Source organism: Muntiacus reevesi, chromosome 5, assembly GCF_963930625.1.
Source record: "Muntiacus reevesi chromosome 5, mMunRee1.1, whole genome shotgun sequence".
NCBI lineage: Eukaryota > Metazoa > Chordata > Mammalia > Artiodactyla > Cervidae > Muntiacus > Muntiacus reevesi.
Window position 1 is genome coordinate 95,665,053 of NC_089253.1, and position 13,782 is coordinate 95,678,834.

The 13,782-nt window shown below is 53.0% G+C and overlaps 1 protein-coding gene across 3 annotated transcripts in view; it reads right to left on the bottom strand.

The window, feature by feature from the left end:
* The window catches only part of PRDM16 (PR/SET domain 16), a 337,722-nt gene that overhangs the window by 42,893 nt on the left and 281,047 nt on the right, over positions 1-13,782 (bottom strand). For all 3 annotated transcript variants that reach the window (XM_065935908.1, XM_065935909.1, XM_065935907.1), the window contains exons 4-5: positions 12,288-12,422; positions 394-496 (exon numbers count right to left, since the gene is read on the bottom strand). In XM_065935908.1, coding sequence (XP_065791980.1) covers positions 394-496; positions 12,288-12,422 — 238 coding nt within the window. The remainder of the gene's footprint in view (positions 1-393; positions 497-12,287; positions 12,423-13,782) is intronic.

Here is a 13,782-nt window from a genome sequence, read left to right on the forward strand (position 1 = left end):
GAGACTGTGACTTTCCTTTGGCACAGAGCTCTAGGGGGTGAATGTTTCCAAGCTGTGAAATGGGTCTGTTTGTTTAAGTCTTACAGAGAGTATATTGCTGCTGTTAATGATAATTATACAGTTTAAAAAGAGCCCCTAGGACTCTCCCACTACAGAGATGTCAGGCAGCATGCTGTGTTGTCTCAAGTCCTGTCTGAACTCAGACTGTGGCCCCTGTAACCCAAGGAAGGAGAAAGCAAAGTGCTCAGGTTGAGAAGTTGTTGGAAGGAATTGGTTCTGCCCATCTGGGGCCTGGGGGATGGACCATGGGCAGCAGCGGGGGGACCCCCGGCTCCTGTCACACTGTCCAAGTGATGGAGCACCAGGCCTCTGCTCCTGTGGCTGGGGGCTTACCATCCAGGCTGGGAGGCACCGCCCCCAGAGAGTAGGCGCCTTCTTTCACATGGACCAGCAGCTCTTCTCCTGGCTCAATGTCCTTAATGACTTTATAATAAATCTAGGATGGAGAAACCAGAGAGAAAGGGTCAGCATTGTCGGCCTGGCTGCTTTAAAAGCCACATCGTGCACACCCGGCCCGCACGCCATTGACACTGCTCATTGGGGAGCCTGTCCCGCTGGGCCCTTGACCTGCCTTCTAATTGCTGCTAAGAGGTTCTCCTTCGGAACTTGGCAGGATACTCTCAGGAGGACTAGAGTCTATTTTTAGCTAGTTTGATCCAGATTTTGGATAAAGGAGATGCAAAAGGAAATGCATGAGGATTAGCCCCAAAGTTCCTGAGCAGGGTGCTTCCTAGCAGGAAATATGAGGTAGAGAGAGCGGCTCCTTTCCTCAGAAGTGGAGCCTGGTTCCTCTTGTCAATATGTATGTAGGACACTCTCTGCTGTCTGGGGCCAGGATGGGGTCTTCACCCCTGAGCGTGGGTTTGGATGTTTATGAAAGTGGCCATGGATACAGACGGCGGTCCCGTGTGCCAGGTCGGCAGGTGCGAGTGTCAGATGAGTGTGCACATCTCCCACAGGGGGAGGTGCAGGGGAGCCCGTGCCAGCCACAAGCTCGGTACCAGCAGCTGTGGGTGTCTGAGATCAGGGATTGCTCTGAAAACAGAGAGGGGTCAGGTGGGGCTTGGGGTAGAGTCTGTAGCCTGGAGCAAGCTCTGAGGAACAAACGTCCAGTGTCAATACTCTGAGCAGCCCTGTAGCTTGCCAAGGTGTCCCCTGAAAAAACATCATCTGCAAGGTGGGTGGTGGCCATGATCTGGAACACTCCAGCTACTCAAGAGGGCAGCATGACCAGGGTCGTCTGGGATGAGGCCCAGGGACCAGGCTCCAACAGCCTGGGAGGCTCTGGGAGAGATCGAGGCCTTCCTTGCCTTTGCCAGCCCCTGACTAGGGCTCCTGCCCTCCATGGAGCCCAGGGAACCAGCTCCTCTGGGTGGGGCGCCCACTCTCACGAGGACAGGGCTGACATCAGGAACCCTGCATCTTAAATCTGGAAATGTCAGATAGCAGGCTGCTTTTCTGTTAGGCCAGTCCACTGCCTCCCATGCCTGCATGTGATGTCTGGGTTCCTCTTCAGATCACAGTAACCAAGGCACTTCCAGGAGCGCTAAGGCTTGGTCACAGGGCTGGCTAGGAGGCCAGGGAAGGACCTGAGACCAGTCCATCTGCTTGGAGAGAAACGGGGGGACAGAGGCTTCTCCAGGCCATTCCTACCTAAGGTTCTTCAGCACCACCTTCTGGTGGAGGAACTGGCTGTTGGGTGTCAGGCCAGGCTTCTCCACAGTAGCTGGACATGGTTCAGACGCCCCGGGGACTGACCTGGGCACTGCCTGCTCACCTCCCCCCATATCCCGGGGAAACATCTGGAAGGCTGAGTTTCCTCCCTCTTGTGGGGCCCCTTTCCAAGTCCAGCTGTGGATGCCCTCACAGATCACCAGTTTCAACTGTCATTCCAGAATGACACCAATGTGCTCTCAAAGGGACAACAGAGCCACATGGCGTCCCCAAATTCCCCGCTGAACATGTGGATGGTGGAACTGTAGAAGTATACACACATACAGATGTCTTATCAATATGTACTTGTTAGCAATTTCATCTGGCAACTATCCCCTGGCATGTCGCTAAAATAAGGATGAGATATTTTAAATGGAGACCAGACTTCCCAGGTGGTGCAGTGGTAAAGAATCTGTCTGCCAGTGCAGGAGACGCAGGAGATGTGGCTTCAATCCCTGGGTCGGGAAGATCCCGTGGAGTAGGAGTGGCACCCCAATCCAGCATTCTTGCTTGGGAAACCCCACGGACAGTGGAGCCTGGTGGACTTCAGTCCATGGGGCCACAGAGAGTCGGACACAACCGAGCAATAGCACAGCGCAGAAACTGTACCATATTACCTTCTATAGTTAAATCAATTGATATTAAACTCCCAGTTTTGTATTATTTTATCTAAAAAATTACACAGTGCTCACAGACTTAGAGGATGAACTTACGGTTTTCAGGGGTGAAGGATGGGGGAAAGGGATAGTTAGGGAACTTGGGATGGACATGCACACACTGCTAAATTTAAAATGGATAACCAGCAAGTTCCTATAGTATAGCACATGGAACTCTGCTCAACTGTTATGTGGCAGCCTGGCTGGGAGGGGAGTTTGGGGGAGAATGGATACATGTATATGTATGGCTGAATCCCTTCACTGTTCAGCTGAAACTATCGCAACATTGTTAACTGGCTACACCCCAATACAAAATATAAAGTTTAAAAGAAATTACAGTGGCTGAAATAATTGTTGGTTTTTTTTAAGTCAGACTCCAGCCACTGTATTTTAGAATCAGACCCAAAGTGCATCTCACGCTCCAGCAAAGCCGGGATGAGCCCCTGACCCATCCCACCGCAGGGAGTCACAGCTTATTAATACACAGGCATAATCGCACTGTCATCCCAGCGGTGAACCAGCGCATCCAGCAAGTGCAGCCTTAATGCGCCCGCCGGCCGTCGGCCGCTGTGTCCCTGCGCGCAGGCTGGCGCCGGCCGACGACCGATGGCTTCCCGTGGGTCCCCGTTAGAGGGCAATGTGGACCCGCCCGCAGCATCCTCCCCGGCTAGGCCTGCGCCCCGCGAGGGCCCGGAACGTGAGAGGCCGGCGGCGCGCTCTGACCTGCGTCCGGAGATGCTGGACTTCTGCTCCCGCCGCCGGGCTTCGGGGGCTGACGCGGCTCACCGCCCCGCCTACGCCTCCGGCTCTGCGTTCCCCTCCGACCCCTTCTGAGGGCCACCCACTCTTCCAGGATCCCTAATCCCCCCTCTCGGAGGGCCACCAGGTCTCCCGGGACCCCAACCGCCTTCTGGGACCGCCGGACTCCCTCCCCTTCCTCCCCCGAACCCCTCCAAGGGCCTGGGACCTGCAGACATCCCCCTCCCACCTCCGAACTGGGAGTCTACTCCGGTCTCATCCCCAACGCCCTTCGCCTCCTGCCCGCCTTCCAGGACTGCCAGATCTTCTGAGACGCCCCCTCCCTCCCCCCTCCCACCCAACCGCGCAGCCCCACCCCGTCCCAGCTCCGAGAGGTGCGGACTCAGTCCTCGGACCACCTTGGAGGGAACCGACCCTTCCCAGCCGGTGGGTCTAGCGCTCCGGCAAGGGAAGCAGTTCCTTGTGCGGCGGGCGCCCCCTACCCAGTCCCGCTCCTCGGGACAGACGGTGGCCCCCGGCGCCTGGAGGGGGCGCGAGCACCGGACACGCAGCGGGCCAGCAGTCGGCCCGGGCCGCCGGGACTTTGAGCGGCTAGACTGAGTTAATAGCTATTAGAGCTGATCGCAGAGCCTGCGGTCAGACTGGGGACAGCGGGTGTCCCCGACCTGCCTCCACTTGGAGGAAGGGGCGCAGCTGCAAACTGGAAAGCGCACGAACTTTTCCAAACTAAGCCGGTCCACCTTCGCTAAGGGCATGGGGCTCCGGCGGATCCGCGCTGGTCCACACAAAGGCGGCAGGTACTTTTACGACCTGTTCAGCACAAAGGCCTTATCTTCCTGGTCTGCGGGGTCCGGCGACTTCCTGGGACAAAGGCCGGGCTTTTGTGGGGCTGAGTCTCCTGACTGCTGGGGCACAAGTTGTGCAGTTACTGTACCACTCGCCCCTTCCCTTCTCGCCGGTGATAAATTATTATTGTGTGTGAGTGCTTAGTTGTGTCCGACTCCTTTTCCACCCCATGGACTGTAGCCTGCCAGGCTCCTCTATCCATGCGATTTTCCAGGCAAGAATACCGGAGTGGGTTGCCATTTCCTCCTCTAGGGGATCTTCCTGACCCAGGGATCAAACTCACATCTCCCACATCCCCTGCATTGGCAGGCAGATTCTTTACCACTGAGCCACCTGGAAACCAAATTATTACTGCAATCACTTAAGTTGGTTTATCCTGAAGTTGGTTTATCCCTAGCCTTTCATTGTGTGCCCCTTGGTGGGACATATTCAGATCCCAGGGCTAACTGGGCATCAAGGATGGGCTGAGTCTTAAGGATTTTCACAAGAGGGGAACAGAAGCCTATGCCCCTGGAAAGAAAGAACCCTGGTCTCTGATACTCTTTCCTTCCCAGGCTCAGAGCAGACCTGTCTTTGTTTACAGGTTGGCATCTGGGTATCCAAGCCTGTCTCTGAACAGTGGCGTCCCCAGCAACATGTAACTGTCTCGGGGTCCTTGGATTGTGTGGCAAGGCGGAATTTTCTGTCTGGTTTCAGAGCCTGAGAGCGGAGGAAACCACAGCAACAGCTGACTTTACTAGCGCCAATAAATGTCTGCTCTAAACGGCTTTAAAAAATAACAATGCCAAACAGAACTGATCCCGAGTTAAGACCTTGTTCAGCATCTCAGTTCTCTTTGCAACGGCGAGACCTGATTGAACATGGGCGGCCGACACCAACAAGGGGGCCTTGGGATTCTAACTGTGTTTAGCCTGACCCTTTTACAATCTCTGGACACAAAGAGACGGCTTCTTGTAGGTGAACGGAGCTCGGACAAATACATGGCCACGTTCTCAACAAAAGACAGACAAACTGCCGGAGAAAAACTGGATGCAGTATGGGCCACTTTCATAAGAAAGTGAACATCATTTTCTTTTCTTCCAACAACATTCTTTAAGACAAAGAAATATTTCAAATCGATAATGGCTGACAGTTTGGGTGTATTTTCTCCTTAGCGTTCCTTAAGTTTGTTTTTGTTTTTAATACCAAGTCAGTTTTGCAAGAACAGATACTATTTTCAAACATAAAGACTTTAAGTTCCACAATTTTCATTCCACCTTAATCTTAGAATTTTAAAATTTAAGTAGGTGAAAAACTCCATCTGACCTACACTGGATAGAAAGACTAGATTGCAGACCACCAGCCCGTATGTTGAATACAGGCCACAGCTCTCCCCTTCCAGGAGCAAATGAAAATCATGAAAGTGATAAGCCAACTGACCTTTGTTTCCACCCCCACCCCAATCCCCACCCCTGATCAGTTTGAGAAACTTTAAAGGCATATTTGAGTAATATAGGTGCTTATCTTAAAAAAGAAAATTAAGCTCTCTCCATTCTGGATTTCAGAATTCACTTGTGCTTGAATTTGTGAAGGCTTTCGCGTGGCACACAAGGGGCTTTTCATGAGAGAAGCACACAGCAAGGGGAATTTGAATTGCTCTGAGATCTTGCTGAATAGCAAATTCGTGCAGTCGCCAGTCTGCCTTTGGAGAGAGGATGCTGGACCGAGGGTTATCTCTGGGCATTTTTCGGGGTTCCGCAATGTGGCGAGGCCAGCACTCTTATTGCCTCAAGACCTTGGTAGGTGTCAGCGTGTTTCCTCACTGCTTGCTGTCCGCAAATGCCGACCTTCTCTCTCGGAGAAAGTTGTGGACACCAGAGACCTGAGGCTGGCGCAGGGGTTAGCTTCGGATTTTAAGAAACAGCCTGGGTGATGCTCCCGAATGGAGCTGGGAAGCAAGTGTTTGGAGCTGCTGAGAGTGTGGGCAGGTCTTTATTTCACTTTGCCTGCCTGGCTGTTTCAGGGCAGAAGGATGGGGCCGGCGCTGACTACTCGGGGTTTGTTACCACCCGCAGGCTCTAGGAAGGAGCAGTCGATTCCTTGATCCCTTCCTCTGGCTGAGAGAGGGGAGGCGGCTTGTCACCCTTGGATTTGTCATGTCCCTCTCTTCCCATGTGTGGCTGGAGCAGCCTGTGCCTTAATCTTTACTTTCTGCCTTTATATATATATATATATATTCTGTCACCTTTCCAGCAGCTCAACATTAAAAATCATCTTGTATACCTTCTTCTTTCTTAGTTGTACGGTTTGTACCTGGATGTTACATATATATTTATTATCTATAAATTATCACATTTGCATATAATATAAAAATATATAATATACAGTTAGCTAGATTTTTTAAAAATATAAATATAAATTACAGGTCACAATTAAATTGTCTTCATCATACTTAAGTGGCTTCTTCTAATAAAGTAATTACTTCCACTTAATTAAGAGGGAAAAAATATAGGTTTGGTAAATGATAACCGGTACTGTGAATCAATACCTTGTCCTTTGCCTCAGAGAGGGTCAGTATGCCCTTGGGAGTAAAAATGCAACGGTTTTCTAATGCAAAACACATTTGCTCTATTTTTTAAATAAGTCTTTTGCAAATTGGGTAAGAAGTGCTAAAATGAATTCCTCATCCTTCTCATTTTGGAAGGGAAAATTGTATCTGATTGTTTGGAAGCTACCATTGAAACAGCCGATCCCTTTTTAATTTAAATGCCGTGGAGGGAGGGATGGGCCTTCCACGATCAGGGCAGAGAAGGGCAGTGGACGCGGCATAGCCATCATTTAGAATCCCAGCCCTGGCAGACCGCTAACCCTGACACGGGGGTGGGCAGTGGGGAGGGGCTCGTCCAAGTCGGGGCAGTAGAAATGAAAGCAAAAGAACACGCTTTGAGCTTTGCCTGGAAACCCTGGGTTCTTGTCCTCTAACTGCTGGCTCTGAAGGATGGGCTGCTGGGTGGTGATCTGTTGGATCATCTGCTAATAAAATGCCATTGTTTTAACATGCTCTGTGAAGGAGATTAGTCTTTGTCTGCTTCCGCTTTGGGGAGACGCGGCCCCTCACTTGTCCCGGAATGTGCTGGTGGTGGTGGCTTTTCCTGATGCCTGGCTGGCCAGCCCCGGTGGTTGGCGTGCAGTGCGGACCTCGCAGCCCTTCTGAGGTGTGCTGGGGGTCCAGCCCCCGAGTCGTGCTCCCCAATGTGTGCGAGTGATCCCAGTATCATGTTGTACCATCTTCAGCCACATCGGCCACCTGACATCCAGCCACCAACATCCTTGTCCTGTCGAGGTGATGTGGGAGAAGGAGCCGGGCTGTGTGCAGGCCTCTTCTGGCCTTTGCTTGCTCTGGAGGGCACTTTATTTCAAAGCACTTGTTTACTTTCTTATCACTAAAACAAATCCAGGACTCCCCTGGTGGTCCGGGGGTTGGGAATGCATCTGCCAATGCAGGGGACACAGGTTTGATCCCTGGTCCAGGAAGATTCCACATGCTGAGGAGTAACTAAGCCCATGTACCACAACTACTGAGCGCATTCTCTGGAGCCGCAACTATGAACCCACGTGCTGCAAATACCGAAGCCCATGTGCCTATAAGCCGTGCTCCACAACAAGAGAAGTCACCACAACGAGAAGCCCGCACACCACAACTAGAGAGAAGCCACCACTCGCCGCAACTAGAGAAAAACCTGTGCACAGCAATGAGGACCCAGCACAGCCAAAATAAATAAATAAAATAAATACGTAAAACAAATCCAAGAACAGATCCTGTCCGTGTCTCCTGAGACATTTGAAACCAACTTGTTTCCTTATCACGGCGGGAGAAAGAGCCACCCAAGGGAGATCTGAAGGTCTCGAGTTTTCCTAAAAGGAAAGTGGGAGTTGGAGGATGCTGGGAGCAGGGGAGGGCCACGAAATCCCTGGGGAGGGTGGGCGAGGGTCTTGCCTCCCAGAGTGAATCAAGGCACCACTGCTTGCCTTCTGCTCCTGCTAAGCTGGGAAGGTGAACCAGGCACCCCAGGTTCTATGCTGTGGTCTGACTGCCCCCCAAAATCACAGAGAGAAACTTGTTCCCCCACAGCTCTCTGCTGTAGATGTTTTATTTCCTGGCAGCCGGGCCACCCCAAAGCTCGTGTGGCCTCAGGACTGCCTGTAGGCAGCGAACCACAAGTCACCTTTAGGTGATAGGCTGGGTGCAGGGAGAAATTCAAGGCCCCTGTGGCCTTTGCTGCCCAGGGCTCCCCCCACCTAGAGCCCCATGGAAGCTGGTGCCGAGGGTGGTGCCCGGGGAACAGAGTGGAAGGGATGGGCTGGTCACCTCTCCTTGAGGTCCCATAGGGCAGAGGCCGCTGAGAGCCTCAGGGCTCTAAGAGGGGTGCAGAAGAGGACTTGGTGAAGGGCTCTGAGCCCTGCCCCTGCGGCTCCACAGCTGGGTGAGGGGCACACGGTCAGTAGCCTGAGTGTCTGGGAAGAACGAGGCCTGGCCGGACAGAAGGGGGTGTTCAGTGGGGGGTGCACTGCCCGGCGTCTGGGCTCCCTCAGCACTCTCAAAGCGGCTGGAGGGCCCACCACCCGCTCAGAACCACCCAGGGCATGCAGGCTGCATCTGTCCCCACAGCCCGTCTGGACACCAGCCGAGGCCTTGCTGGACTGAGGGTGTTGAGACCCCTGGCCTCAGCCCACTGCCCCTGTGTGGGTGTCTCCGGAGGACTGGAGACCATCCAGGAGGCCCACGCAGAGCTGCCTCAAGTTCTCTGGCCACTGCAGCTTTGGGAACGTTCTCCTTAAGTGACCCTTTCCTGCCTGGTCCCCCTGGACCTCTGGACATTGGGGTTCAGGTCATGGGTCACAAACTTCAAGTTAGAGCTTTTCTGATTGAAGTGATTTCTCTACCGAATACCACCTGGAAAACCTGAAGCTGTTTTCATGGATCTTAGATCTTCAGTCTGGGTGCCTTCCCTTCCATGTCTGTGCTGTGTTGGGAGGTGATGTTCTGTGCAGGTGTGTGTGGTGGGGTCGGGGGGAGGGGGTGGGGAGGGAGAGAGAGGGAAATTGTTCCCTTCGGTGTGTCTCTGTGTATGTGTGCGTGTGTGTATGTTTGTGTGTGCATGTGTGTATATGTAGGGGGTTTCCTAAGTTCCAGGAAATCCTGGTGGAAACTCTTGGGATTAGGGCAATCTGAAAAACCCCATTAATACCATGTAATGTTTCCTTCTCAAAGAGAAGCCTATCTTCAAAATTCTTTGTTTTATTATTAATATTTCAGGGACAGTTTTACTCCAGCTCCACACAGGGTTACGCCGGTTCCTTTGCAGTGAGCTGAGCTTCCACCAGCCGGGACTGGGGGACGGAAGCCCTTCTGCTGGCCACGTGGCCATCCCAGGGGAGAGGAAGCCGGGTTTCAAGAGCCTGTCTACAAAACAATTTGAAATCTAGTATGTGTGTGTGTGCGTGTGTGTGAGTCGCAAAGTTGTGTCCGGCTCTTTGCAACCCCGTGGACTATAGCCCGCCAGGCTCCTCTGTCCATGGGATTTTCCAGACAAGAATACTGGAGTGGGTTGCTGTTCCCTTCTCCAGGGGATCTTCCCAAACCAGGGATCAAACCCGGGTCTCCTGCATTGCAGGCAGATTCTTTACCATCTGAGTCATCAGGGAAGCCCTTTCCTATCATTATGAGAGTTTAAAATTATTTGTACTATTTCTCAGGAAAACTATGTCCCACACATCACCCATTTTCCTTTGAGATCTGAGATGAGGCCGCCTCCTTGTACTTCTTGGCCACTGCCTTCCTGGGTGTCTGGAGGCCACAGCCATGCAGTTAGGTTTGGGGATGGGGACATTGGTTGCCCAGTAATAGCGGGAACCACCCACCGTGGTCCGAGGAGGCCCAGCGGAGGGCTCCTCTCTCCCTCCGAGGATGGAGGGTTTGCAAGGCCCCAGGCAGGGAAATTTTTGCTGCTTCAGGCCATTTCACTGCTGTGTTTGCTTAAATGTGCACCCACATCCTCTCTGAGTCTGTGAGCTGAAGTGGGGATAATGAATCTCCCACATTTAGGCTGTTCGAAACATCCAGCAAGCGAGGATGAAATTTTGATGTCACATTGGGTTGAAGTATTAGAACCAGGTGTGTTTCTGACTGTAGGATGGAGCTTTGGAATGGGAAGCACTGAGGGACAAAAGTGGGATGAAGTGAAAGGGAATCCCTGAGTTAAGGGTATTCCTGTCTGCTGGTCCTGACAAGGGAAAGAGTTTGCTGCAAGGCAGTGAATTCCATCTGGACCCTACACGGAGCTGAAATAAAAGCTAACCTAAAATATTAATAATAAAACAAAGATGTCGGAAGACAGACTTCTCTTTGAGAACAGACAATACGTCTGCTTGCTTTTTCAGAAGCTTGCCACATAAAGATACTTCATGGCTTAAGTTTGGTTCAGACACTCTAACAAACTTTTTTTTTTTTAAATAAAAAATCTGGATCCTTCACTATTTTATTCTGCATCTCACAGAAGTGCAGTCCTCGACCTGGCCTCCTAGTGTTTTTTTCCCACTGCCCCTAGGCTCCCAGACACACGACCAAGGAAACATGCTCTCTGCAAGGAAAGGCCAAAAGAAGGACCATCTTTCCATGCACCTTAAACCTAATTCTCCTTCGCTTACATTTTATGCTCATCTAGAATGGAGAAGGAAATGGCAACCCACTCCAGTGTTCTTGCCTGGAGAATCCCAGGGACAGAGGAGCCTGGTGAGCTGCCGTGTATGGGGTCGCACAGAGTTGGACACGACTGAAGCGACTTAGCAGCAGCAGCAGCAGCAGCAGCAGGAGAAAAAGTATCTTTTTTTTTTTTTTAAGTACTGTGCTAATTTTTATGATGGTTCTTTTACTTTCTTTCAGCAATATATTTTGTAATTAAAAAATACTTATTTTCAGAATGTCAGGTTCCCACTGGAAGCTGTAGACATCTCAGTGGTAGAGGTGGATCTGAGCTTCACCAGATCATGTCCCCTGGAGAGAGGGAGAGCTGCTCAGTACAGGCTGAGCCCACACAGCCGGGAAAGGGGGTGAGGAGATGAGGGCGAGCTGCCCAGCAATCCATGTGGGTCCCGGGGCCTCCTGGGCGTGAAGTCTCTGCATTTCTTGGTGCAAATTTTTCCTCTAGATTCAGGAGCTTCAAATGGCTTTTAAGAGTTTGCACAGATGACCTGAAGCTGCATCCTCTCTTATGTGGTCTCCACAGACATTTCTTAAAGCAATGGAACCCTTTTTTTGCAAATGAAATCTCATGGGTAACCCAAAACAGAGGCAAAAGCAAACCCTGAGATGGACAGGGATGGGCCCCCAGGCATCCTGAGGAAGACTTATGCTGGGGACTTGGTGAAAGCGTGGTCTGAAGGTCCTGGCTCTGAGCAGGGTCTCTGGGGGCCACTTGCAAACTTGTGATGAAAACATGAACTAAGTGCTTCCAGCCCTGGGGACATGTTGTCTTCATGATGGAAACTCCATGTGGCATCTTCTGTCCTGATTGGTTCCTGAGACTGGATGCTTGCAGCCCAGGACTAGCATGGACACGAAGTGGTAATGATCTAGCATGTCAAGAGGGTCTTCAACCTCCTGGGGGCGGCAGCAGAAGCTGAAGAGTTCCTTAGCTCTGGTGGGACAGGCACAGAAGCCCAGACCATGCAGCTCAGGAAAAACGTCAATTGGCTTCCAGCAGGGCCAGGATTTGTGCAAAATGTGGCTGGTCACTTCTGCAGGCTGGCTATGCTGTTGCAGTGATTCCGGGGACCTTTGGGCAGCTGGAGTCTCGCCTCAGCCATCCAGACGGCAAGTGCGGAACCCTTCCAGGCAGCTGGGATGAACAGCCATTCAGACACGACTCTCAAGCAGAGGTGTCCGGTTCTCCACTTCTCTCACATGGGTGACGTTTGTCGGAATGTGGACCCTGTGGTTTCGGTACCTGCCTGCTCCTGGCCACGTTTCTTCCTATAAACTGTCATCTTTTGGCTCTCAGACCCCATTAGCCCCCAGTGAGGCCATGGCACAAAGGCATTTGTGGGGTGTCACCAATTTCCCGGAAACTCAGCGCTGGCCAAGTGTCAAGTAGCCCCCCCGCTGCAGAATGGGCTTGGCAGAGGTGCGGCTAACCCTTCACCCTGGCGCCCCCATTCCTGTCCGCCTCGGTACCAAGGCCCCAAGGACAAGGCTCCGTGCGAGTCTGGACCTACCTGCTCATTGATCTGACACATGGTGAGGTTCTGGTCGTCACAGGAGCATGCCACTCGGATGTACTTGAGCCAGCTGCCGGCCCCGGCTTGCTGAGCATCCACACAGAGCTTCCCGCTGTCCAGGTCCTCAGAAATCTGCCGGGCAAGAGAGAGAACCAAGAAAGCTCAGAGGCACCCTGTGTGCTAGAGTCGACGCACTCTGTGTTTGCCCAGCAAGGGAAGCCACCACTGCGGCTCATAGGAGGAAGACTGTTCAGCCACTGGACGTCAGCTGACCCTCTGGGCATTGACGAGGCACTCGGCCCACCCGGCCCGCCCATGCCCAAAAGCCTCTGGGAGGGAGCCTGGCGCAGAGGTAGGAGGATGGCCCTGTCTTTTCTCACCGAGTAGATCACTGCCCTGGCAGAGCCATAAAAGTGCCACCGGGGCTGCAAAAACTCCCCAGCGAGCCGCCCCACATGTGAGAAAGCAGAGGCCGCTGTGTCCGAGCGCAGAGCCCTCTGTTGAGAGCACGGGGTGTGGGCTGGAGATGAGCGATCTCGAAGGTGAAGGTGTGGTTGGGGTGTGGCTGCAGGCGCATCTCTGTGCGTGTGCCTGTGCGCACGCGTGTGTGCCCGTGTGCGCATGTGTGCAAGCGTGCGTGTTCACAGCAGCCTGCAAGGAGAACCGTTGGGTTTTCTTAAAAGTGGAAGTTTCCATCTGACACTGGGGGCTTGCAGACGCCCAGCCTGCAGAGGCCCCGCGGGTTTGACCCACGTTAGGTACTTTGTTGTTGCTGTGTTCTCTGAACATGCTTCTGACAGGCAGAGGCAGGGTGCTTCTCCAGCACATGCACCTCCGAGCAGGCCATCTCCCAGAAGACCTGACTGCTGGCCCTGCTGAGGGGGACCTCCCTGAAGCTACTGGGCCCTGAGGTGGGAACGGTAGGCAGAGTTCCTCCCACCTGCTCTATCAGTGCCTGCTCAGAAATCCAGAGCCATGGAGCCTAATGGCACTGTGGGCGAACTTTCTGGGCAGCTGGGCTGGGGGGCTAGGAGGGGAGAGGGTGGGGCTGAGGCCACCACTACACTGAGGACCGGAAGTAGGTGTTCTGATGGGCAAGGATGTCCAACTGGGCATGGGGTATCCAGGTGGGCATGTGTGTCCAGGTGGGCAGGATAGTTCAGGTGGGTAGGATTGTCCAGGTGGGCAGGGGTGTCCAGATGGGCAGAATAATTCATTTGGGCAGGATTGTCTAGGTGGGCAGGATTGTTCAGGTGGGCAGGATTGTTCAGGTGGGCAGGACTGTTCAGGTGGGCAGGTGTTTCCAGGTGAGCAGGTGTGTCCAGGTTGACAAGGGTGGCCAAGCGGGCAGGATTATTCAGGTGGGCATGTGTGTCCAGGTAGGCAGGGGTGTCTAGGTGGGCAGGGTGGTCCAGGTGGGCAAGGATGTCCAGGTGGGCAGGTGTGTCCAGGTGGGCAGGTGCGTTCAGGTGGGTGGACAGGTGCGTTCAGG